Raw genomic sequence first — 26,733 nt, 5'->3', positions numbered from 1 at the left:
GCCGCTCCGCCGTCTCGTGACCGGCGCTGCGGCGGCGTCAGCTGACCTGCCGCCTCACGTGACCCGCTGGCGGGTGTGCGGGCGGCGGCGGTTGCCGGCGGGGGATGGAGCAGTGACGGGTAAACGCCGTTGGGAGCCGCCGCCGGCGGGGCCCGGGCCGGGCTGCGGAGCGGGGGAACGAGGCGCGGGGGGGAGGCCTGGGCCGGGCCGCTCCGAGCGGCAGGCGCAGCGCTCCGGCCTCCCCCGGCGGCGGGCCGCGCAGGGCCTGTCGTAAGGGCAGCGGCGGCCGGGCCCGGCCCGGCGGTACCGCGGGGGCCTCGGCGCCGCCCCGGGGGTAGGGGGGTGTTGTCGGGCGTCGGGGCTTCCCTGCCGCCGTTTTGCCGGCCTCCCCCGTCGGGAGTGAGGTAGCAACTGTGAGGTTTTTATCTTGCGGAGGGTGAAGCGATTGCGCGGTCCTGGCAGCCCGCGCTGGTGGCTGCGGGGCCAGCTGCTGCCTGCCCGGGTCAGCGGCACCCTCGTCTAATCCCTCCGATCCAGATCAGCGGCTCTGCGGGGAGTAAAACTAACTCCCCCCGCCCTGTGCGCCAGCCCCGGGTTGCCTTTGCACAAGGCATGTGAGCTCCCCGTTGTGAAATCTCCCCGGGCGGAGCTCTGGCTTCCTCACTCTGGCCGCTTCAGTTTATGAAATGTGGAGGCAGTGAAGGCCAAACGCCAAGTGTCAGAAGTGATTTCTGAGAGCAAGCTTTAAAAAATAACCTCTAGGGGTCTTAGCGCTGGATATTGGGAGACTTCTAAGTCATGTTAGCAAATTGAGCTTTCCTGTTGAGCTAAATAGGAGAGAAGAGCTCCTAGCCCAGTTCGTTTTGAAAAATGCAATGCAAAGTGTCTTAGCTGAGGTTTTGTTTCAGCATCACTATATGTTTTTCCAGGTACAGCACTGAAACACCTGTTTAGAGGTTATATTGCTTAGATTATAGTACACTGCATGAAAGATTATTCTTTGGAAATCCATTTTTTCTAATAGCATAGAAATTAAGCAGTATAAATCATGGGTAGTAATGCAAAATACACTTTAAATAGTATATCAGGCTTATTTGGGGCATTAGAGTAGTTAGGGTTCAAAACCGTGTACACTAGAGGAAATCTTCAAGGGATTAAATATTTCAAGCATTTTATAGTTAAGTTGTGTTTATCTGACTAGCAGAACATTTTGGTAATGTGTTTATATTACTCTAATCTCTTTGTAACAGCACATGGATGGCTGTTATGCTTCAAATTTATGTTGTGGGTATGCTTATGAGAAAGTGTCACGGAAAACTATGTGATGCTGCCCAGTTCTTGAATCTAAAATGAGAAAAGTGAGTTCTAATGAATTTCTGGTATTAAGCCCTTATAAATGAGAACTTGCTTTCTTCATGAGGACTGAACAAGCTGGGTTTTGGTTTTTGTTTGTTTGTTTTTGTTTTGTTTTTTTGAGATATAGACTGTTTGGCCACTCAGTATTAAACTAATAATGTCATGACCTGGGAAATTCTAAGTATCAAAGTAGCTAGCATAGTGCTGTACATAAAGTTGGAATTCTAGAACCTGTTCCTGGAAGTCCTGAATTTTGGTTTAGCAGGATTTGTAGAGAGATTCTTGTCTCAACTTTGTTTCTCGTCTTCCCGACTCTTTTTTTACCCTAGTTGTATATCAAACACTTTTTGCTGAAGGTGGCCAGAAAGTGGTTACAAACACATCTTGGAAGCAGTTTCACTTCTTAACAGGTGGCTTTATCCAGATTCAGCAGAACTAGGACCACAGTTTCTATTCAATATTGTAGTGTTGTAGGGTACTGAACAGACGATGTTTAGGAAAAAAACACCACCTTGAAAGCATTAGCTTGATTAACTATACTGATGTGATAGTATTGAATGTTTTTAAATTGATTTATGTGTTGTAGACAATTTCATTTATGTATGCAAAAATCCATTTATGAATATTTCTCTTTTTAAGAGTGTACATCAGAAACAATTGAAATAGCAAAAATACCTAGCAGTGATTAGGTGAAATTATGCTATGACAAATTCTACTCAATAGTACCTTACAAAAAAGTGCTGGTCGTAGAGGGACATGGTGTAAACAACAGTTCACTTGTCCATTCTCATTGCTTATTCTAGTTTTTATTTGAACACTTGGTATTTCCTGCTTTATTCTATAGTCCTTCTCTTTAAATTTCATGGCTTTCATTGTGCAGTGGGTTATTTTTTGGCTGACTAGCATTTGTTTCCGTTTTTCTTACCATTCTGTAGTACTTCACTTCTTTTTCATTATTCCTCATAGTTCTGATTTCAAACTCCATCTCCCCTCACACAAAACGAACATACAAACAAACATTTAAAACTCTTCTACCAAGCTCTTTTCCCTTGCATGTATTTGACAGTGCTTCCATTGAGTTAAGTACCTGAAATGCGGAATAGTCTTACTTCCCATGGCTATTAGAAATGGAACAGAGCTTCAGGAAAACCAACCAGGCAGACAAAAATGGTGAGGGAGAAAGGGAAGAGAAGCCCACTAGCTTAACAGTTCCTGGGAGCCACTAGTGTTCCTCCTGTGTGTCTTCACTTTGAGCAGTAGAAAAAGACGCTGGTTATTCAGTTGAACAATCCATTTTTGCGTCTGATATTAAGGAATCAGGAAGTGCTCTAATTCTTTGGGTTTTAATAATGAAAAAAGATTTTCTGCAAATCTGTCAGGTGTTTGTAACCAGATTTGTTTATGGTAGATTTGTAGTCGTCATATGAAGTCTGAACAACTGGTATTTGAAACTAACTTTAAAAGATCATAAAACTTATTGAAAACAATTATTCATTGTGATAGGTCTCTTTTTTTTTTTTTTTTTTTTTTTTTTTCCCCTGGGAAAAGATGTTTAGATTTTTAATGATGAGCAGATTTTCACAATCTGTAATGCAGGGAATGAGACTGTGTCATTGTAAACATGTAACTTTTTCCTTAGATGATATAATCTCTGGAAACTTTATACATATTCTTTAGGAGCTATTTATGTTTTATTGGAAAACATGAGAATGCTATGTTCCTTCTGTTTTACTGAATAGGATTCTGGATTTCTACGTTATGGCTCTTCTGTCTATGACTTGGATATTTGCACATTGCTGCTGCCACCGCCTAAACTAGTTTATCCAACATTTGTTCCAAAGCCTCTTCTAGTCTAGTCAAATCTAAACAAAAACCAATTTAAGGCTTAAACACATTGAATGTGTGTGCTGTAGCAGTGTCTCCCTATGTAGGTGAAGTTTACTGTAAACTTGGCTGTGTCTTTTGTAGGGCTAGAGATCAGTGAAGTATAGGAAAACATCATGTATAATGTATTCACTGAGTTTGGCATGTGTTAAGGAAGATAATACATCAAATTAGTCTGAATAAGAGGAAATTTTGCCTCCTTCCAAATTGTTGATAATTAGTAGACCTCCCATGGAGGCTCGTTATGTGAGATGATTCAGCTGGTGCTCCCCTAAACAAAGAAGCCCTGAACATGGTGATGACTGATGATTGCTTTAATTTTTCATGCTATCTTCCAATACCAAAATCATCCATACAGTATGACCAAGGATTGTTACAGTATGTACTTTTCAGCACGAGGGGCTGTTGGCATCGGTTTCACTCCAGCTCTGATTCTGCTCTCATGGACTAACTGTCAAGGCCACAGCATGAGGGAGGAAGTAGACCCAGTCGTCTTACCCATCCTTCTTGGAGATAGGCCGCCTTTTCTCACCCATACTATTTCCAGAAGCAAAGAACTCCTTATCCCTTCTCCTTACAGCCTGCTTAGGCAACTTGTTAGGGGAGCAGAGAGAGTAGTGTCAGTGACGAGAGCACAGATAACTTCCAGATCCTCGACTTCTTGCTGTTGAATAGAACTAGCTGTGCAGGTGTGTGGCCCCAGCACAGGAGCGTGCCCAGAACTAGGCTGCAGCAGGCCAGGCAAGCTTGTGTGGAGTGGGACATGTAAATACTCTGCTTTCTCAAATATCTGTACTCTCCTTGGCATTGTCTGTATTTAGGATTCTAGCACTGCTGTGCTACTACCTGGTAGTGCAGTGTCAGACATCACAGTGTATGGTATCAAGAGCCTCAATAACTGGATGTTGTCCTGTCTTGTTATAAACAAGGCCCTGTAATTGAGGGAGGGTGGCTGTTATGCCAGTGACAAGATGTGCTACATATTAACATTAATTTAACTGTTGGTAAACTTTCTTCAGCTGCAGCGTTCATGAGCAGCTGAACAAAAGAATCAGCTAACAGTCCTTTCTTTAGCTCATTTCTAACACCCTTGATAACTTCTTGACTCTAGAATAATTACATAGATGAAGGAGCTGTGTGTGTTGTTTTGGGCAAAGTTTGTTACTGTGTATTAATTCTTACAAATACAATATTTGATTAAAAAAAAAAAATTGAGTGCTGTAGTCTGTGCTCATTATGAAATGTAGGTTAGTCTCTTTCAAAGTTGCTACAGAAGACATTGCAAATATAAAAATTTGCCATTTAGATTCTGTCAAGGTACGCTTTGATTTTGTTCTTCATACCCTTTGAAAATAATCCAGTAACTCTCAATCAGCTTGTTCTGTTTCTTAGTGACAGAAGAACATACATACTCTTAACTTCTTGAGCTTGTTTGCAAAGTAGCTCAGCATAATTTGTATTTAGTACCAATACTCTTGACTAGTGCCAGTATGTGTAATGTTATTGAAGGTCTGCAATGACAACAGATACCAAGACTAGCAAGTGTCCTCCTTTTTGTTGAAATTTTTATCTGCTAGGAGAGCCTTCTTTACCTGAAAGAATAAACTAAAGTTTATCGCATTTAAATATATTTTTTAGGCATTTACTCACTTTAAGACACTGTCCTAATCTGAAAAGTGGTTGAAAAAACTGTAATGTCAGAATTGAAATTGGATTTCTTTTTTTCTCTTATGTGTGCTGGAAAATATATACAGCTGTGAAAATACGATTTGGGTCCCGTTGGATTTATTTTCAGTTAGGTTGTCTGCTTACTGTCTTGTGTAATTGCAGTTGAAAGATGGTAATGTTGCAAACTCAACCCACTTTAACGTTCAGGATAGGCAGTTTAAAAAGGCTTTCCAACTGTGCAGATGTGATTTGGAAGATAGGAAAAAGTGAATTTGGAACCATGCGACGATACTCCTACTAAACTCTTACAATGGCTGGAACTGCACTTTAGTAGCATGGAATGAGATGTTTTTCTTCAGACAAAGCTCTGAAACCTGAACTAATGGCAGATGTTTTCTTCCCCCCCTCACTTCTCTTCTAGCATCTTGCCTCTATCTTCAGAAGCAGAAAGCATCAGGATAAAGACACAAAAATGACCGAGTTTTGGCTGATTTCTGCTCCTGGGGAAAAAACCTGTCAACAGACATGGGAAAAACTACATGCAGCAACTACAAAAAGTAACAATCTTTCTACTAATTCAAAGTTCAATATTCCAGACTTGAAGGTATGTAAGCCCCATGCCACATCCTAAGTAGTATGTTTGGTTTGCATCATCTTTGGTTTTTTTAGAGTAAAACTGTAGATGGGGAATACTTTTTATTTTTAGAGAGAACAGCTGACTTCTTTTTGATTATGTGTGGATCTAAAAAATAATTTAGCCAAGTTATCTTTTTTTCTGAAATTCTAAGTTAAAAATTCTTAATTCTTAAAGGTTCAGCAAGCAACATTCTTTCAGCTAATACAGCAGTTTTTCCAGGAATAGTAGTCTTGACCTCATACTGCTAGCCGTTAGCTGGAGAAGAAAATGAGAAGAAAAATGGAGACTTGTGATCTGAGTATTCAGATGATACAGTTTCCCTTGATGATTTTCTGCTTGGTTTTGTGTGTTTGTTTTTTTTTGTTTTGTTTTGTTTTTTTACTTCTGAATTATCTGCTGCTCCTTTTCTGGCTGAGATGCAGTGAAAGGGCTTAATTTAAAAGACAGGAGTTGATCAAATAGCTGCTGCCTTTTCTCTGTCCAGAAGTAACGTTCTTCAGTTAGAGTAGTGATTGTCTCCAGCGGAGTATTTCAGTGTGACCTGCTGATGTGTGTTGTAGAAAATGGGAGGAAAACCGTTTGAACTACTTCTGTGAGAAGCAAAGAGAAACAAAATCTGAAAGCAGTTTCTCTTGGTTTAATACTACTGTCAGGGTATGGACAAGTTATGAGCCAGTGTATTCATTAGGAAAAGATCTATCCTGACACATGAATGTTTCTTGAACAAGAAGAATTGTAAGCTCAGTTTAACTGAGTGAGAGCTCATTAAAGCATATCAAAAGGAAGAGGAAAAAATGCCACCAATCTCTGTCTACAGAATGGATCAAGTTCAGGTGGTGTGATGCCTTGTTCCTGTCTCTGCTAAGGAATGGGCCCAGGGCACAAAGTGCTTCAGTGTGTCTTTTAAGAGGATCTTCAGCTGCCATAACTTACATTCACATTTAGACTTTCCTGAGTTATTTCAAGAGATATACTAGTAGTGGTAAGAAGAGGGACTACAAAACATGTCTTCCTCCTCCCAGGAGATCCCTGGACATGGGTCAGGATGCCTTTCAAACTGTAGGGTGCCTAGAGCATTTAGAAAAGTTAGTACTGAAAACTGTGGCCCATTAGGATTATAAATGATTGGTTTTGTTTGTACTTTCTAAAAAGGGCATAATCTGAGTATGCTTTTTATGCAATGGGAAATAGTCTGGGTTCTGTGGACCTGATAGAACTGTTTAAGGAGTGAGATCCTTTGATTAAAATGCTTTGAAACAGTGATTTAGTCTCCACTGAACAGCAGCCTTATTACATAAAGACTTACTTGTCTTGTGGCTTTTAAGTGACTAGTCAAAACATTAGCTTCCTTATTTTGCATGTTGCTCAGAAAAAGTTGGGGCATGGAAAAAGATTTGGCTGTGATGTTAGTGAAGTAATTGTCCTCTTTTCTGCTTCAAGGTGAACTAGAACAGAAATCATGTGAAGTTGAGTGGTCAAATACATAGAACAAAGATGCCAGACTAAAAATAATAATAGCATCCTGACTAGATGGAAAATTCACTTATGCCTAATAATATTTTAGCTACTAGTTCATATTTCGAGCTGAAATATAAAAGATAAGAGTTGTCTTTTTGGAGTTATCTCCTACTTTCATTGAACAGAATGAACAAATATGCAAGTACTCGAAGAAAGAACCAAACACACACTGGTATTTTATGACCTACTTAATCACTGTTTGACTGTTTAACTTGAGCGTAGTTGTACTGTTTTTATACTTTTTTGATGTTTTAGACCCATTTGAGACTTGTTTATGGGAGAGCTAAACGGAATATTTTACCGTGCTGTAATTTTCATGTTTGAGTTATAGAGAGTCTAAAATGGTGTCGTCCCCGGCCTGAGAAAGGTGTATGTATTGCTCTAGAATATTAAATGAAATTAGGGTAGAAAGTGTTTTCTGGAGGAGAAGGGAAGAAAGTGAGTGATAGCTTGTAGACAAGCTAGTTATTTCATTACTCCAGATGCAAAAAGTCCAGACTCTTGTTGGTCTGACTGCTGCAGTACTTTTCTAGTTTTCAGTGTTCTGGTTGCCTCCAGCACTGAGATACCTGATTACAGAAATTTCAGATTTGAACTGAAGTAGTAAATCGAATGCTGAAGCAAGTGACTTGTGGGAAATGCAGCCAATTCGTAATGTAAAAGTTGTTTTAACATATTTTGGGTGGCTGGAATGCAGGGATGAAACTGTGCACCAAATCAGAGTTAGATCTGATACAGTGGTACTTCAGGGGTATCTTGAGCAAATGAACTTTAAGTTCCTGAGCAGATGTGACTTTGTTAAATCAACAAGTCTGAGATCTTAGAGTACAGTATTTCATGTAGTTCTGCAAAGCTACCTGTTCAGGAGATTTAGCTTTTATTGTTACTTGGTTTTATCATTCTATGTTTATCTGCAATCACTGATGTATTTTGATCTTTCCTTCTAGGTTGGCACACTGGATGTTTTGGTTGGTTTGTCAGATGAGCTGGCTAAACTGGATGCATTTGTGGAGAGGTAACAGTTTTTATTTACTAGCATGAAAACATTAGAATAATGGTGTGAGGGTTTGAGTCCTAATAACACACAAGTTATTTCCAGCTTTTTTTTGTTTCATAGTGACCCTCTGCAGACAGTCAGTAAGCTAAGATTTCAGAAAGCAAAGCTGCTGTTTTTCCTAGTATCTGTACTTAAAAAAAAAAAAAAAAAAAAAAAAACCACAACAAACACAAAAAAAAAACAACAACAAAACAAACCTGAACTTCTTGTGGAATAGTGGGACATTATGCATGGACAAAGTATGGTTCTTCCACAGCACTGTAGTAGTGCTGTGTGCTGCCAGGTCCTGGAGAACTGTTAAGAATTGAGCCTGACAGCTGCAGGAAATTATGATGAAATGGAGTAAAACATGTTCTTTTAGCAAGTTAGAATACTATTTACAGACTTCGAGAAGGTAACCATGTTGTTTCCTAGCTCACAGAGATGATTAAACAGCATTAATATTAAAATACAAAACCTATTCATTTTGAAGAAAGTAATGGTCCTTTGAAAGTGATTTTGAGAAGGTGTAACAATTTCACAGAATCAGAACTTGTGGGGCCATCTTCTGTTTCAAGCAGAGAAGTGTTACGTAGTTTTTAAATGGAAAAGGAAACTATTTGGCATGGCACGTGTGAGAAACACTAAACATAGCTTTTCTAGTGAGAAAGGCAGGTCTTGAGTGTCAGATTTCATGAGGTTTTAGGGCTGGGGTTTCTCCATAGCTCTTCAGTTATCTTTAGTGTGTCATGGTTGCCTTGTGTTTATTTTGAATTATTGATGACTTGCACCTCGCTATCTCTTTTTAGAAAAGGATTAGGGTTTTAAAAGTACCACAGACTTGAAAAAAAGATCGACGTATAGTGAGATTACACCTGAGGTCAACCCCTATTACCTGGAGGTGAGGAAAGTACCCTCATCTTGTTGAGAACTGAGGAGTAGCAATGTTAGAGAAGGATTTAAATAAAGTTCTGGCATGCATTTGAGAAGTTGGTCTCCTTCCAATACTGAGCCCAGTTTGTGCTCTTGGAGAGTTTGTATGTAAAGCAATCAACTCCTCCTTTTTTGATCCAATCTCAGGCAATTTCAGATTGGTTTCATGAATGGTATTTCTCAAAATGGCAGGTTTTTTCATTCTTTTTTCATATCTTTATCTTTTATTTTTCAGTGTTGTAAAGAAGGTGGCCCAGTATATGGCTGATGTTCTAGAAGACAGCAAAGATAAAGTTCAGGAGAATCTTCTGGCTAATGGAGGTAAAGTATTAACCATGATCTGTGCATCCTAAAAGTGTAGGAGGGAAGCCAGCGATCCTGAAACATACTGAACGCTGCTTATCTGTATGACATTCTAAAAGCCTAGTTTAGACATGGAAGTAGTTTTTTTTTTTTTTCCATGAGTCACTTGCCCTGAAACAAATTACAGCATCCAGAACAGCAAGAAATTAGATCTACATGTTAAATACTTGCTTACAGAAGCATTTTGGTCTTTTAGGGCTGTGTTTTGGTTTTGTCATCACTGATCTCCGGTAGAACATAAAAATTACTGTTTCTAATCACTGAAAACATTCTTTGTATTAATCTGTCATCTGAATAGCCATGATTTTGTGTAAGATATGCTGAAATACTCAGTTGTTCCCAAATTGCGATAAAATGTCTTTATAAAACTAGTTGTCTCATGGAAATATTTGCCCATTTTATTATAGTATAGAGTTGTACTGGTCTCTAAATCAATATTTTGTTTTCAAAGTCATTTAATGAAATTTAACACAGCTCATACTGATACAAGAGAGGCTAATGTGAGTGGATTAACATGAAGGTAAGCGCAGTGGTCTTAAGTAACACAGTTATTCTTAGATAGGAGCTTGGAGTAGTCTCTCTCACAGATAGCTTTACAAAACTGTTGCTTCAGGTGAGCCACATAATCTTTGCCTTCCTTTTTCCATCATAACCCTCCTTTCTCCCACCCATTTTTCACACAAAGCAAAAAATAGTTGGCCTTGTTTGTACTTCTTCAGCCATCATTGACTTAGTAGTAAATCTCATCTAGTGTCTACAGAGTTGGAGAAACCAATATCTGAATCACAAATAACTTACAACTTGGTTGCTTATTTTCAAATTTGTTAAGCAACAGGATCTGCACATGTGAAGGTCCACAAACAATCTGTTACAGGAATCCTACATGGAATATAATACATCAGTCTTTTTATTGTCTATCTTAAAAAAGTTGTTCTTTAAAATTTTAGTTGACTTGGTCACCTATATAACAAGGTTCCAGTGGGATATGGCCAAATACCCAATCAAGCAATCCTTGAAGAATATTTCAGAAATTATTGCAAAGGTAAGGTAATTTGCTTTATAAAACTTTTCTACTTTAACTTGAGGTATTTATGCACAAAACTTTTTGTTAGCTTCATGTAACCTTGATAACAGTAGTAGTGAAGGTGGTAGCAGTGTCTGTGTTTTGATAACCAAAAAAGTATATTAGGATGGGGATAGGATTTGAAAGTGCTCCCTGAAGGCCATCATGCTGTCTTTCTTGATTTTTGTTCCCTAAGATCACTGACTCAACAGATAAATAGCTAGCAAATTATGTCACTTACATTTAAATTTTAATGTTCTGGCATGCCATTTGTCTGATGTTCTCAAACTTTGTGGGCTATAAGCAGTGAACCAGGGAACTTATTTACCTTCGGAAAGCTATAACACTCAGTTGTGAGGGGAGAAATAAGCCTTCAGTGTCAGATGTAAGGAAAGCTCATTTGAGTGTTGTCATGGGTTTTCCCCGTCTTTACCTTGGTAAATTTTTTTGTACTTTGGGGGATTTCATTTGGTTTGTACTTGCTGTGAGTATAGATAGGGTCCTCAGCAGTGACTTCATTCAAACAGTGGAAGAGTTCTCTGCAAGTTACCCTTGCATTAGTATTTTCCCAGGGTTTTTTTTGTTTGTTTTGTTTTGTTTTGGTTTGTTTGTTTGTTTGTTTGTTTTTTCTTGTTGTTGTTTTGTTTTTGTTTTGTTTGTTTGGTTTGATTTGGCTTTTTCTATGGGCTTTTTTTGTTTGGTTATTTTTTTCTGCTTTCTGTAATCTGCAAATTGGCTCTTAGAATTACCTGTGTTAAAAAAATAAATAACCTGGAGAAAAAAAAAAAAAAGCCTCTGCTCCAGGTACCTATACAAATAGTCTTTCATCGTGGATATGCGGGGATGGGGGTAAGTGCTGGCAGACTCATGCTTTGATAATACTGCAGATTCTCTAGATGTTAGTTTCTTTTAAACAAATAGTTTCAGGAAATTTCTGCAGAGATTACAAAATCTTAATATATGGTACATAGCTGTCTGAGAATGCAACTAACTTTCATTTTGATATTTTCTTTGGGACTATCACTGCGTCTTGAATTTACTCCACAAATTACACTCAGTAACTATTCCTGGAAAACATCTGCAGTGTGGAGCTTTGTTGGAGGAAGACTGACTGTCTTATGACTCTTAAGATTTGCACATTAAAAATATCCCACAGATACAAAATAACAATCTTAGATCTGACACTAAAGTACATAAGCTTTTGCTCCTTCAGAAGAAGGCATGGGAATGAAGCATTCAGCTGTTTACAGCTGCTGCTTGGCAGGTATAGGCATGAAGTTTAAGTTGGAAGAAGAGGAACTTGGTGAGGAAAGAGGGATAGAGAGGACACAAGAAGACAGGGTGAAGTGGTTTCTACAAGTCTTATCAAAAGAGTGGATCTTGAAAGAATTCCTTTCCGTTGGTTTGGCCTTAGAATAGGAATGAAAGTTACTGCATTAAAAAGGAAGAAGTCTTCAACTGTGTTTTGTCTCATTTTTGGAGCTTAACTATTGCCATAGTATAGAACATGGTTTTGTACCAATTACATTTGTTGAAAAAGCAACAAAGAACATGAAGGGATATGTCCTTTATTGAAATATTATTAAGGATTCAGTACATATTACCCTGTGTCCTGGAGTCTGCTAGATAAATCAGCTGCTTGCAACAAAGTAGCACTCCAGAACATGAACTTTAAATAGCTGGCTTATAATTTGTCATCTAATTTAGGGACCTCATAGAGTTATTAGACTGGATACTATAAGCAGAGAAACAGGTCTGCTGGAGTTCAGCCTGAATCATCCAGTTGAGGGTTTCTATGTCTTTGCCTATGTAGCTGTACCTGTCTTCTGTAGGGACAGCCTCAGCGACACCAATGTAATCAATATAATTTCAAATCGTTTAAAAGATGTTTTCAATTGTGAGCCACAGATGTGTGTCCATAAAGTGGAGAAGAGAAGGAAGATGACTGAAATCGTCTTACGTTCTTGAAGTGACACCTAGGAGATAATGTCACAGGACTTGAAGCAGTTTTGTCCCAACGCAAAGAGAGTCCTGACATAGTTAAAATGTTCACTTTGACATGTGATTAACATGAAGATACAGGAAAATCTATAGAGCTACATTAATTAAAATCTGTGAAGCCTCTTGACATGTTGATGTTAAAGTAACTTGAAAAGCTTGTCAAATCATGAGATACTACTTCTCTTGTATGGTTTTATATCCTCCTTATTCACTATAGCAGCAGATTCTGATGTCTGCCAAAATGAGAATAATGGCAACTGCAGTGAGGAGTTTGTCAGTTGAGGAAAAATTATAGCAGTATTGGAAACATTTGAAATATCAGGAAATCTACTGAAACTGTCTGTCAAGTTTTTTAATCTTTTAACTTTCATAAGTATTGTGAACCCCAGTGTCAATACTGAAGACTCTGAAGATGGTATCTGTGCCATGTGAGAGCTGTCACTTAATCTAGTCATTCTTTATATTTGAAATTATGGTTGTAAGGCTGTTACGCAAGGAGACAACCTTGATAGCCTTAGGGCCCTAGTCCAACACTTTCAGCAATCCAGCTACCTACTGAAGTACAACAGCTCAGCTGTATAGTTACAAGAAGACACTTGTGCATTGCCAATGACTATGTAAGTGGTTTAAATATCTGGCTTTTACTATGTGTAGAAATAGGCCCACTATGTTAGATTGGTACTTTCTTTAACAATATCATGAGTCTGCTTCATTTTGCAATGACATTTATGAGTTATCCACCAATTCTACTACCAAAAGGAAGTTTGTATTGTCGCTTCATTTGGCAGTTTTACACAACTATATTTTCAAGAGCTCTGCTGTCACATTGAGGTTTGTGGTTCATCATTCTCTAACATTTTAATAGGAAGCAAAGCTGATCCTTGTTTACAGTAAACTCCAGTTGGTACAGCAGTAACAGGCTTTTGTCTAAGCAGTCATCTTTTAAAAGGCTACTGACTTTAGACATGAGAGCAATTAGAATATTGACAATTAAGATATGATGAATGGACCTGGTTTGTAAAGACAGTGTTTGATATCAATGGTTTTTGCTTTTTGTCATTGAACAATGCATAGTTAGACTGTTGTTGAAAGTTGTGATCCTTGGAAAAGGCGGAGGGGAAGGTTGTTGGTCTGGAAGAAAGTCTGAATGCACAGAGGTACTAGCTTAATAGCTTCTGATTAATTTTTCCCCTAATTCTGTCTTACAGCTGTACCAAAAAAAAAGTGGTGTTAGTGCCATTTCTTGTATAAAAATGTTTTTGTGAAGATATATACTTTGTGATGCCTGCTGAAATGTTCTACATCCTTTGCTAAAGGTTACATCTGTCAAAGAATTTAAATAACTTGAAATACTCATCTGTTTAAAAAGTAAATTGTCTTATTTTCAGAGTATTTTGTCTAAAGCATTGCTGTATCTGTAAAGGTGCAAGCCATTAACATATTGCCAAATGAAACTGCCAGAATGTTCAGGCTTTTAATGACTTCTTCCTGCTACAGACAAGTGCACTTAGGTGTTACCATAAACAAGGTCACTGTATAGCAAAGTGAGGTTGCTTTTAAGAGAGTTTTATTTTATGAAAAAAAAATCATATTTGGATCCCCAAGCTGAAGTGTTGTATGCAAACAAAATGTTTTGTCAACAGTCTGAGTCCAAATAAAGGAATTGTCCCTTGACTGTGTTCAGATACTTGTCCCTGGGAAATTTCATATGTTTGTACCTACATACCATAGTGAGGAAGCAGTGAAGGAGAGAGTAGGCAGCGTTATGATGCCAGACCAATACTATACCATGTTCTTTTAGTTATCCAACAAAGTATACTGATTTTAAATACTTCGTCGTATAGGGTATGTGCTGATAGGAGAATGATTAGATGTTTAAGACCTACTAATAGCTTAATTTGTTTTGTGTTCTTTCACTTGCTGCCAAGTTACCTAGCTGAGAATGAAGCATTTTTGGTACTCATTCTAATTAATCCTGGAGGATGGGTTTGAGAAAGGTGGCTTGCTTGAGCAGCAATGGGAAGCTGAATGTGAGAGTCTGAGTCTAAACTGTAAAATAGTTGGAACTTTGTTATGAAAATTTGAAAGATGATTGGAGGCTACCAGTGATATTAAATGTAGAATGCTGCCTTTACTTGATTCAATTGATACATTTATTGTCTGAAATAAATGGGGTGTAAGTCGGAAATACTGTTTATCTGTCTACCCTGGAACTTGCCCTGTGCAACTTCAGACATTCCAGAATACAGATGTTTTTACTAAATGAAGAAAATCTCTGTAAAACAGATTTTTTTCTTTATAGTTGTAAGCCACTGCCAGTGTAAAACAGCAACAATAAAAGATGACTTAATTTATTGTATTTTCCTTTGCAAACATAGAGAATGGGAAAGAGTTCGGGGCGGGGGGGAGGGAAAACAAACCATAGAATAATTGTGACAATATTTAGAGCAGTAAGTAGTAACAGCCATTTGGAATCAGGCAGATGATACATTTAGTTGATATTCTATCTTTGAGCAACCAAGGCTGTTCATCTCAAGAAAAGTTGCAGTAGGCAAATACAATGCAACAGAGTCTCCTCTTGAGCTATAGATGAGGCAAAGCATTTTTGCTGTGGGTTACTTCATTCTTGATTTGCTACTCATAAAATTGTACCACCATTCTTGTCACTGAAACTCTAATAAGGGAAAAGTATAATGAGAAGTGAGATAACTGGAGGAAATGATGCCCAGTGTTCACAAGTGTACTTGTATCACAGTAGAAAGGTAAACTTCAAATGATCTCTCCTGTCAGCTGAGATGGAAGGTGGTAGCCTCAAGGTCATGGACTAATGATCAACTGGATGAGTAGCATGTCCAGTTGATGCCAGAAGAGGATGTGTAACTTTTATTATTGTCTGATTTTCCTTTAAAGGAATTCTAACAGAGTTTTCTGAGTTGAGTGAAGTTTGTCAAGCGTTAGAGTAATAAACATTTGAAGTTGTGTATTTTTCATTAAGTTCTTGTTGACAGATGGAAGCTTTGAAATTGAGAGAACACTTAACTATTCTAGTTCTTTAGACACTGTTCCTTTTCTTTATATATTTAAGGGAGTAAACCAGATTGACAATGATCTGAAAGCAAGAGCATCAGCATACAATAATCTGAAAGGGAACCTTCAGAATTTGGAAAGAAAGAATGCGTAAGTTACATTAATTTTTGTTACTGTAGCACAGGAAAGTTATCTAACCATGAAAACTTAGTAAGGTGCAAAGAGGTACAGGCTTTAAGCTTAATGTATTTTTGAGGTTGTCTTGAATAGCATCTGTCATAAAAGAACATTAATTACCAGCTGACTTGCTGGTAATAGCTCACTTGATTAATAAGCAATTATGAAATACACAAAAGCATGTACAAAGTAGAAATTGCTGGAGCTTGTGAGAGAAGCTTGCTGTTAAAACAGTGTGTAACACTACTACTTAGGTGTCTGTCTAAACAACAAAGTCTTTCCTTTCACTCCAATTCATGATTTAAGCATATCAATATTACTGGATTTCTTCCCTCAAAATTAAGCAGCAGAGACAGCTGTTGCATACATGAAGATAAAAATTAAACAAGGACTGCATGCTGTCTTGTCATGTACGTGATGATTATTTGAAATACAGTTGAGGTACACTAGTTCTGTGCAAATATGGTTGATTAAATTGACCCAACCCTACTATTACAGTTAATGGTACAAGCCTGCTGGCTGATTCAGAACCATGGATCGTACTAATGATAGCCATTTGGTGAGTGAGCCTTAAGTTCTGTCTTAAGCCATGGTAATTAGTCAGCTAAGCCCAATTAAATCTGTGTATGTTTTTAGTCTTTTGTGAGTATGAGGCAATATGCTGCTTTAAATTTTTACTGAGGTTCTGTATATAGGTGTATACTAACTTAGTTGTAACTCTGAGGCTCCACATACTAGACTTCACAGTTAATTGTTTTAATGGTTCTTGTGGTTTTAAGTCACTTAAGAGAACTTGGCAACTTATGTGTGTGAGGCATTTGGAATATGGAAATGATGCACAGCAGTGGAGCTACGGATGAAGACTTTCAGTGACTTTAGACAATAAGATACAAAATGTGTATAAGGACACTGTTGCCCTGTTAATAGTGAATGCTGAAGTAAAATATATTTTTGAGAATGTTATACTATCAAGCACTGGAAACTGTTGTCCAGACAAATTCAATTCTTAAGCATGTATTTATTCTGACTCTCTGTTTCTCTGCAGGGGAAGCTTGCTAACCAGAAGTCTTGCTGATATTGTAAAGAAAGAGGACTTTGTACTCGATTCAGAATATTTGGTCACGTTATTAGTGATTGTACCAAAGTGAGTTTGCGGTTTTTCCTAAGAGCAGAATAAAATAAAAAAATTAAATCAAATAACAGATCCCACAACCTTATAATACTGTAAGAAAGGACATCTGAATTTGTTTGGGCTTTTCCTGAATGAACTAACATAACCTTTTGGATGCTTAGTAGAGACAAATGAGCCTTTGTACCTGTATGCCATTGTTCATGAGAACTCATCAAGGAATGCTGAGTGCTTGTGAATTTCTTAAAAGAAACTGGAGATTAGACTTATGTCTCTTAAGTAATATTAGACATAGCTAATCGTGTTGAAGAAGGTATCCTTATGAAAATAATAAGTACCCAGTAAATGCATGACTTGTTTTACATTAGAGGGTTTAATGATGGAATGGCCTGGTTAGGCCTATGCTGTCTTTCACCACTTAGTGAGTGAAGTGAACTCTAATTCTTTGCTCTGCACTTTTTCAGATTGCTGTTTTTTCACTTATCTAAGTCTCTACCAATGGAACACTGCCTATGTCATGTCAAAGGTTTTCTGGGAACAGGTTGTTCCTGTCTGAAATGGTTAAATAACAAAAAAAGCCAAGGAAGGTGGTGATACAGATGTACTTATGACTTGTAAAATGGGAAAATGGTGCTAGAATGTCTTTCTGGAGCAAGGAACAGAAAGAGCTTCTAACTTGTAAAGATAGCCAGTAGGCTGATTACCACATGAAGCAGTAGTCTCTGTTACATATAAAACCCTGGTGAAGACAAAACAGTTTTGCAGTGGCTTAAGCAGAAAACAAGTGTTTAGTACATCTTGACTATTATTTTTCTTTCACCTTTGACTTGTTTTTAATGTTGAAAGAGTAGAACCTCTTCATCACCAACTACAGAAAGGCAGAGCTTCTAAAATTCTCAGTAGTCCTTCCGGCAAGTGCAGGACTCTGGGCAGCCCGTTTGTAATTGTGCAAAAAGCATTTCTATTAGTAACTCAGAAGAGTGGAGTTACATAAGCAGTTTATGATAAACCTTGACAGTTAAGTCCATTTGATCTGTACTTAATGTTGGCTAAGATAACTTCATAGTTCTTTGATTTCAAGAATTTTACACTTACAAACTTACAGGAAAACTGAAGATAAAATATGTTACTTTTGCTACCCTTACAGTTTATTTAGCAATAATCTTTAAAACGGCATGAGGAGGACTGTGCCCGATGTCTTATGTATTTCTGACAACCTACACCTGGGTTGGAAGATGTGATGATTAAATGTTTTTAACATTTTTTTGTAAAAACTTGATCCATTAATGTAAGATTTCTTAGTACGGTACTAAAAGTCTAAGCATAACCTGTGTATTCCCTAGGTTAAATTATAATGACTGGGTTAAGCAATATGAAACACTAGCAGAGATGGTCGTACCACGTTCCAGCAAGTAAGTTGTTAAATACTAAGTCTCATATTTGCATATGCTATATTTTGTAAGTGTTCTTTATCTGTAGTGACTTTGAATTTTAAAGATTGGTCAAAAACTTGTCAAAATGTCTAGCTTTATAGCTTTGTCTGATAAAGCTTGATTATGTTGTAGTTGAGGAAAAATTCAAAGGTTCTCTAGGGTTAACAAAGTTATCTAACTTATGTGGGAAGAGTGAGAGAATTGAAAAGTTGATCTAGTGTGGATCAGGTACATTCAGCGTCAAGCTAGCGCATGGGTGGGGTTTAGCAACAAATACCAGCTGTTACCCTGTAAGCTTTATGCCTGTATTCAGAGAACTTAAAACAAGTTACATATACCATTTGAAAGCTGCTAAAGAATGCAGAACTGAAAGGGTAGATTTTTTGTGTGTGTGTGTGTGCAAAGAAAAGTGATGTGTCTCTTCTGGGCTAACAAAGATCCTCAGTACCAAGCTGGTGCTTGCTGCCTGTGATGGGCAAGGTTGAGGCCAGGATTTGATAATAATGTTAAACCAGTATGACACTGAGGAACGGTCTAAATCTCTTCAAGCTTTTTTCCTAAGGTGAGGTCTCAAAATAAGCAGTACTGTCTTGAACTATAAAATAGTAACTCCTAGGGGTTGTCTTTACAGCATGAGAAATGCTTTTTCTTACCAACCTATGTCGTCTTGTGTCCTTTTCTATTTTAAGTGGTCATTGTCCTTTTTCTTCAACACATGCATTTCTAAGAACTCTGTAGTCCAAACTTTTCACTATTAAACAAGCTTTAGTTCCTTTATCTGTAAAATAATTTTAACTTGAATAAATATTCAGACTTGTATGAAGTGTTTGAGTAGTGAAGTCTCTGAATTTGAAATGGAAACTGCTGTCCTTTGCGAAGGCAGTAATAAGTGCAGTTGCTAAAGCTTCAGTTACTTTCTGTATAGGCTGTTTAATTTGTGAAGTAATCCTGTGTGATTATTTACATTTAGGTTCTTCTCTAGTAGTGATAAAGTACAACTTAAGCTACTGTATATCAGATCTGTGGTGAATTGAGCCTTATTAATTCTGACACTTCTTTTTTTTCCTGTGTAGTGTACTCTTTGAGGATCAAGATAGTTACCTTTGTAATGTCACCTTGTTCAGGAAGGCTGTGGATGACTTCAAGCACAAAGCCAGAGAATATAAGTAAGGCTTATTTTGTGTGTTCTGTTTTCCATGCTTTGAAGGATCTCTGTATTGCCAATTCTGATTTTTATTCACTTCCAAATGCAGATTTATGGTCCGTGACTTCCAGTATAATGAAGAAGAGATGAAAGCAGATAAAGAAGAAATGAATAGACTGTCAACAGACAAGAAGAAACAGTTTGTAAGTCTGTATAAACTAGTTGTTACAGAAACATGAGATCTGAGACTTATTATCGCTACATAACAATTTCATGAACTTGTGATTCTGAGAAAGCGTTGCAAGAATGACATGACGTAGTCAGCCTGCCTCCCAGCTGATCTGCTCAGGGATAACTGAGTTTCCTGTAGCACTGATGCTCCTCACTGCATTGAACCAAGTGCTGATATTGCAGCTGATAATATATTGAAGTTTGAAAATGAACAAGTATTTGAATTAAATAATCACATATTACTAAAGTGGTCCTTATTATATTTAGCCCACAGCAGTTGTGGTGGTGTACTGAAGAGACAATGGAAGTCTCATTAAACCTCTCTTAGTATGAAAGCACCCTTGGGCCATTATGTCCATAGTGAACTCTGCCTTTAAGCTGGCTTTATTATCATGGTACAGATATTGAGTATCTGCTCAAACATGCTTAATGGAATGAATCTTTTTATGAAGTTTGAATAACATATTTTTTTTTTCTCTTCCCTTTCACAGGGGCCTCTAGTTCGGTGGCTGAAAGTTAATTTCAGTGAAGCTTTCATTGCATGGATTCATGTGAAAGCACTACGAGTCTTTGTTGAATCTGTTTTAAGGTACTGAGGCAGACCTGAATAGTGCTTTTCTTCCTAGACTTTGTAGGAATTTACATCTAGCTTGGGTTTACCAAACTGAGGTGTGTGAATGCCACTCTTTCAGGAAGGATGGAAGAAGTAGGGCAGTAAGACTAGCTGATGTCAGTAGCTCTTGTTGCCAGCTGTGGAATATTTGAATTATAGAATAATAGGCTGGTTTGGGTTGGAAAGGACCTTAAAGATCATCTAGTTGCAACCCCCCTGCCATGAGCAGGGACACCTTCCTCTAGATGAGGTTACTCAAAGCCCTGTTCAAACTTGAACCCTTCCAGGGAGGGCGTAGCCACAGCTTCTCTGGGCAACCTGTGCCAGTGCCTCACCATCCTCACAGGAAATAACTTCTTCCCTATATCTAATTTACCCTCTTTCAGTTGAAAAACATTACACCTTGTCCTATCACTACACTCCATGATAGAGTCCCCTCCCTACCTTTCCTGTAGGCCCCCTTTAAGTACTGGAAGGCAGCTGTAAGGTTTTCCCAGAGCATTCTCTTCTCTGGGCTGAACAACCCCAACTCTCTCAGCCTGTCCTTATAAGGGAGGTGCTGCAGCCCCCCAGTTATCTTTGTGGCCTCCTCTAGACCCACTCCAACAGGTCCATGCCCTTCTTATGTTGGGTGCCCCAGAGCTGGTCACAGTACTCCAGGTGGGGCCTCATGAGAATGAAGTAGCGGAGGAAAATCCCCTCCTTCGACCTGCTGGCAACATTTCTCGTGATGCAGCCCAGGACACTGTTGGCTTTCTGGGCTGTGAGCGCACATTGCTGGATCATAGTCTGTTTTCCATCCACTGATACCCCCAAGTCCTTCTCCACAGGGCTGCTCTCAATCCATTCTTTGCCCAGCCTGCATTTGTGCTGGGGATTGCCTTGACCCATGTGCAGGACAATGCCCTTGGCCTTGTTGAGCTTCATGAGGTTTGCACAGGCCCACCTCTCAAGCTTGTCAGGGTCCCTCTGGATGGCATCCCTTCCCTCCAGGGTGTCAACCGTACCACACAGCTTGGTGGTGTTGGCAAACTTGCAGAGGGTATGGTTACTCCCACTGTCCGTGTTACCAACAAAGATGTTAAACAGAGCTGGTCCCAATATTGGCCCCTGAGGAACACCACTTGTCACTGCTCTCCACTTGTACATCGAGCTGGTGACTGCAACTCTCTGAGTGCGACCATCCAGCCAATTCCTGAACCACCAAGTGGTCCATCCATCAAATCCACGTCTCTCCAAGTTAGAAGCAAGGGCGTTGTGCAGGACAGTGTCAAATGCTTTGCACAAGTTGAGGTCTATAAGTGTGTATCTTGTCCCTTAGTCTGTCTACCGGTGCTTTAGGAATTACAGGTACTCTGTAAGTTGCAGCGAGGCATTTCTGCTGATTCTTAGCTTGCTTTATGAGCTGCTTGTAAAAAGAGTTTATTGTATCTTCTATTTTAAGTGGGAAATGTGAATAGTTCAGCATAAAAAGTATTCAGGCTTTGAGTAATATAGCTTGACTTTTTGAAATGTATGCTTTTTCTTTAAAACGTGCCTCCTTTAGAATTTTGTAGTCTAAACTTTTTAGTATTAAACAGTCCAATATTCTAACTGTAACATTTCTCTGCTTTTTTCTTCATACCTATCCAGAAGTATAGTTACTAAGTTGACTTAACAACAGCTGTAGTTGTTCTGCAGAAGGAAGGACCTGGATTTTTTTAGAGTTGAAAGGGCTTCTGCCTTAGTCAGAAAATGGAAACTATTTTTTTAGCCTTTTGATAAAATAAAGGACACAACTAGAGGATAAAAAAAAAAAATCACATTAAATTGTATTCTAGTCTGTTTCATAGCTGCTACGGGCTTATTTTGAAGACAAACTTGAGTAAGGAAAAAAGCTGAACTTGGAAATATTTGCCAATATTCAAATCACATGCTTAGAAAGGGGGATTGAGTAGAGACTAGATCCTCCACCTAGTGGCATAAACGATGTCTTGCAGGTAAACTAATGGTAGTGTTCAAAACTTCCATGTGAGACTTCAGGTAACTTCGAGAATTGTGCAAAGTACTCAAGGTTTTAAAATTATTTTAAAAATATTTAGACCTCTGTTCTGTTATTTTAAACTTGAAGAAAAGCTCTACTTTGATACCTTACAAATTGTTGAAACAGAATGGTCTTGCAAAAATGAAAATGAGCAGCATTTCCTCTTCAGCAATAGGATTCTTTCTCAAAAGAAAACAAAATTCCGCTTTGAAAGATAAAAGAAGACTTATTTCAGCATTTTCATAGTTTTCTGCTTGACTTCTTCAGGTATGGTTTGCCAGTTAACTTCCAGGCAATGCTGCTTCAGCCTAATAAGAAAACAATGAAGAAACTGAGAGAGGTTTTGTATGACTTATACAAACACCTTGACAGCAGTGCAGCAGCTATCATTGATGTAAGTATTTTTGTAACTGCTACTTCCCTTCAATATTAGGTGTAGTCTGCTTAAACAAATCAGTTTACTGGCTTTATTAAAAAGCTGTAGCACTCCATATTCTCCATCATTCTCTCACAGTACAGAAAATTGTCTCCTTATGAAAATGCCCCTTCTAGTTTACATTTTTGCAAAGCAGATGGTATTTAAAGTTGCAACCAATGCATTTGATGAGCTGGTAGAAAGTCTCATGTAATTTCTTCTTATTGCATTCTTTCCTACTATTGATGGAAAGATATCTTACAGACTGCACACATACTCATATCCTCAAAGTATTCAAGCAAAGTCAAGTCTGATTTCAAACTAGGCTTAAGGAACTTGAACATGCTTTGTATCTTTTTTGAGCCCAGAAGGAATACATAAATTGTCCACAATCTACGGTAACAGTGGCCTTAATACTGAAATAACTTTTTTTTTTTTTTGGTTGCATTGCTGCCTTTGTTTTTAAGTTAACATAGTTGTCCTTCTCTGCTGAAGGAGGCTGAATTGATGTCAAGATGGAGTCATCTTTTCCATCCGTAGAGGTCTCATGTTTAAAACTGGTTTGCTGGGAGGCTTATTCTACTAATCTGTTTTGTATTGAAAAATCAGTGCTTTTCATAGTTAAAGATAACTAAAGGTAGACCACAAAATGAGTTTAGCTGAATTTAAAAAGATTAAAAATAAACTTTCTTAACATTAAATATAATGTAATGTTTTCGCAAAGTATCTCCAGGCCTTTTTGGGAAAAGGGGATGTGAGAATAAGGTGAAAATTAAAGATGCCCTACTTCATATAACTTGCTGAATTGTTCAGCGCCCTATAACATTCTTTTCATAAACTGTCTGTGTTTAGTAGTAGTAAAACATAACTGTAGTACTTTTCCTTCCATTTAGTGATGTTGTGTTTATTGTAGCAACAGATACAAATTATTGATGCAAAACTAGATTTTGAAAAAGCACTTGTATTTAATTTTGAAAAATGCTGGTATCTGTCAAAATTCTAACCTTGTCTGTTGCTTAAACAGTCACTTGAATGTTAAAATTTAAGCTTGGCCTATTTTCTTCTAAAACATATGAATGTTTCATCTACTTCTGAATAAGAGTCTGAATTGTAAGAGTATAACTGCTTTCAAAACTTTATTTGCAGGCAACTATGGATATTCCAGGCTTAAACCTCAGTCAGCAGGAGTACTACCCATATGTGTACTACAAGATCGATTGTAATTTGCTGGAATTCAAGTAAAAGTTCCCTAACATGACAATCTTCCCATGTTGGTGTAAACAAACAGAAGTGAGGTTAAAGTACAGTAATACTTTTAACACTCTACTAATCATATGCTTGCTTCTTATGTTAGGTGAATTTAACACACAGTGGTCCATCTCTAGACGTTTTCTCTTTAATCTGCTTTTAATCAATTATGTCTGTAAATGTATATTGAGAGAATTGAAGTATTTATAAACAGAGTGATTTATTTAAGGAAAAAGCTCATTCCTCTTTCATATGGTGGTCTGTGTTAATTCCATTTACCATTGTTTATAAAAAAACTTGTTTACAGAAGAATAGTGTAAATGTTCATGGCCATTTTGTTCATTTGATTTAGTAGGTACAATTGTGTTAACGTTGTTGAACTGTGATGTAAAGTATGTAAAATTGGTATGAAATTGTGTTTTCTGAATGGTTTAGAATTACAACTGAAGCACTGTAAACACAGGAAAAATAAACATACCTGTGCAGATGTGTCACTTTCTTGTACCACATATAACTGTAAATACCTGTGTCTAAACTGAAGCAATGTATGTATTAAAACCCATGCTGCATCCTGCATGCAGTGGTACAGAAATGCAATTGTCTTCAGCGCAAATACTTCTGACAGATGCAGGTATGTCTTGCTTTGTGCAGAAATGCTCAAGTATGTTTGGCCACAAAACCTATGTGTGAATGATTTTAGTGTTTATATCTTTGTGACTCTAAAGAAAAGATAGGAGATTATTATTGGGAAGGTGTGAGTAACCTGGGATGCTAACAAGCTAGGCCAACCTGGGATTTTTTGATTATTCTTCGTTCTTTTCAATCAGTTGAAGCTTGGGACTACTTTATGGCTTTGAATACTGTACTATTAGATGCTTGCCTTTTTTTTTTTTTTTTCAGTATCCTTTCTACCATACAGGGAATATGGCAGCTTCCTTTTAATGTGTATAGAGAGGGGTTGTTTATTTCAGTAGCAGTTATCTCAGATATTACAAGTATTCTACATATTTCATTTGCTAAATATGGAGTAAAAACTGCAGGACCTTTTAAAACTGACTCAAATTATGACTGAGACTGGAGGAGTACTTATTTATCAAAATTATTATTTGAAGTACTCTAACCACTGCATTTTTTTCCAATTTGGTCGCTAACCAAAAGTACCAGTACTGTGAATCTAAGCTGTATAGAGCTTCTAGCTATAGAATCTCTAATTGTTGAACCAGAAGCACTTTTGAAGAATTTTCTATCTTTAAGCCAACATTGAGATCTCTAATTATTAAAAGGGAAGGCTAGATTTTGAGTCCAAGAGTTGCACCTAGCTACTGATAGTGAAATGGGGTTTGAAGTCTATAAAAAAACCACTTACTGTGTAAAATTGCATTGCTTTTCTTACTATTTTTTATAGTGAGTGAGACCAAGTGTTTAGCTGTGCTCACACTCCCATGTGTGCTCTCACTTCCTTATAGAAGATAACAGCTGCTTACTCTGTTGATTGGGTTGTTAAAGTGTGTGAGCAAGTGGAAGGGGTTTTCCCTTTTATCACCCATCTCTGGCCTGTCCATGGATTTTTCCTAATTGCTACATACAAAGATAGTCATCTTGGTTTTGAGCCCATTGTAACTGAGATGAACTAATTAGGGATAAAGAGGTGGCTTTTTGGTCCACCATCCTGCTTCCCTTATCACAGAAGAAATCAGGCTAAACTGTTGTCTACTCTTCATTTTAGTTCTCTTGATTTTGTTTTCAGAACCTTCTTACAAACAAGTGCAATATAAATGTTACTGGATTCCAATAAGTACTGTACAAACAGCTTTGCTGTATAGCTTGCCCTGCTCAGGGTACCTAGTGCCTGCTCAATCAGCACTGGATTCTTCTCCAGTGAATGGAAGCAAGGGGCAGCTAGACAATAGAATGACATGACCACCCGAGGTGAGGGAAGCAGTCACGATGCTGAAAGACAGGTTTGCTGCTCAGAAGGATGTGGATCTGCTGGAGAAATGGGCTGACAGGCACTGCGTGAACTTCAGCAAAGAGAATTGCAAAATAACAGTTGTTATTACTATAACAGGTTGGAGGCTGACTAGCCAAGAAGCAGCCCTGTAGAAAAGGACCTGAGACTGCCTGTGGAAAACAAGTTGCACTTTGGGCAGAGGCCAGTCATCTCCTGAGGTGTTGTTTGTAAGTGGTTAGCCATCCTTCCCCAATATTTGACACTTGTGAGGTCATGTTTGGGCTCTGTAGTACAAGACATGGAGTACCACGATGGAGGAAGTCTAGTGGAGGCTACCCAAGCTTGTCAGGAGGCTGGAGTGTGGGACGGGACATAGTGGGAGAATTGATTCTTCATACTGGGGAAGAGACAGAGAGAATGTAAAGGACAGATGTTACTGATATTTACAACTGCCTGAGCAGTGGATACAGAGAAGATGGAGCCTTCTGATGTGCCTGAGCATTTCCCAGAGGTATGTGGTAGTAAGATGAGAGGCAGAGGACACAAATTTGAATATGGGAAATTCTCATTAGAGGCTGTGGTGGGCTAACCTTGGCTGGCTGCTAGATACTCCTGTTAAACGTTAGTGACCAGCCATGGAATAGCTGATGTCTGGTAATATCGGGTTTTCCTAGAGGTGAATAGAGATACTTTTGATACAGGGAATGAGAGTTAGGCTGTGTAAGATTTGATTTATAGGGAAAGGGTAAAACTAAACCTCTTTTTGCAGTTCATTGTTTTTCTATGGTTCTTAAAAGATTTCTGGCAAATAGAACAGGGTTTGAACTGTGCAGAAATGGAAAAATTTCCTTCTGTTTCTGAGAAGCAGGCCAGGTGATTAAGA

The 26,733-nt window shown here is 38.1% G+C and overlaps 1 protein-coding gene across 1 annotated transcript; it reads left to right on the top strand.

Annotated features, from left to right (window-relative positions):
* On the top strand, positions 1-24,393 carry ATP6V1C1 (ATPase H+ transporting V1 subunit C1). Its single transcript, XM_042785877.1, has 13 exons — positions 1-119; positions 5,330-5,512; positions 8,011-8,078; positions 9,268-9,353; positions 10,343-10,437; positions 15,545-15,636; positions 16,709-16,807; positions 18,136-18,204; positions 19,299-19,391; positions 19,479-19,572; positions 20,092-20,189; positions 22,504-22,630; positions 23,798-24,393. The coding sequence occupies exons 2-13, from the start codon at positions 5,381-5,383 to the stop codon at positions 23,891-23,893; spliced, it is 1,149 nt and encodes a 382-aa protein (XP_042641811.1). The 5' UTR covers positions 1-119; positions 5,330-5,380; the 3' UTR covers positions 23,894-24,393.
* The last annotated feature ends 2,340 nt before the right edge of the window (positions 24,394-26,733 follow it).

Source organism: Tyto alba, unplaced genomic scaffold (genome assembly GCF_018691265.1).
Source record: "Tyto alba isolate M040663 unplaced genomic scaffold, T.alba_DEE_v4.0 Super-Scaffold_9, whole genome shotgun sequence".
NCBI lineage: Eukaryota > Metazoa > Chordata > Aves > Strigiformes > Tytonidae > Tyto > Tyto alba.
Note: the sequence above shows the minus strand (reverse complement) of the source record. Positions and strands in the feature narration are given on the sequence as shown.

Excerpts from the sequence above, each read along its gene's own strand:
- ATP6V1C1 (XM_042785877.1), top strand. The coding sequence starts at position 5,381 with ATGACCGAGTTTTGGCTGATTTCTGCTCCTGGGGAAAAAACCTGTCAA. Across the intron at positions 9,354-10,342 it reads GAATCTTCTGGCTAATGGAG|TTGACTTGGTCACCTATATA; the intron begins GTAAAGTATTAA and ends TTAAAATTTTAG. Across the intron at positions 10,438-15,544 it reads TTTCAGAAATTATTGCAAAG|GGAGTAAACCAGATTGACAA; the intron begins GTAAGGTAATTT and ends TATATATTTAAG.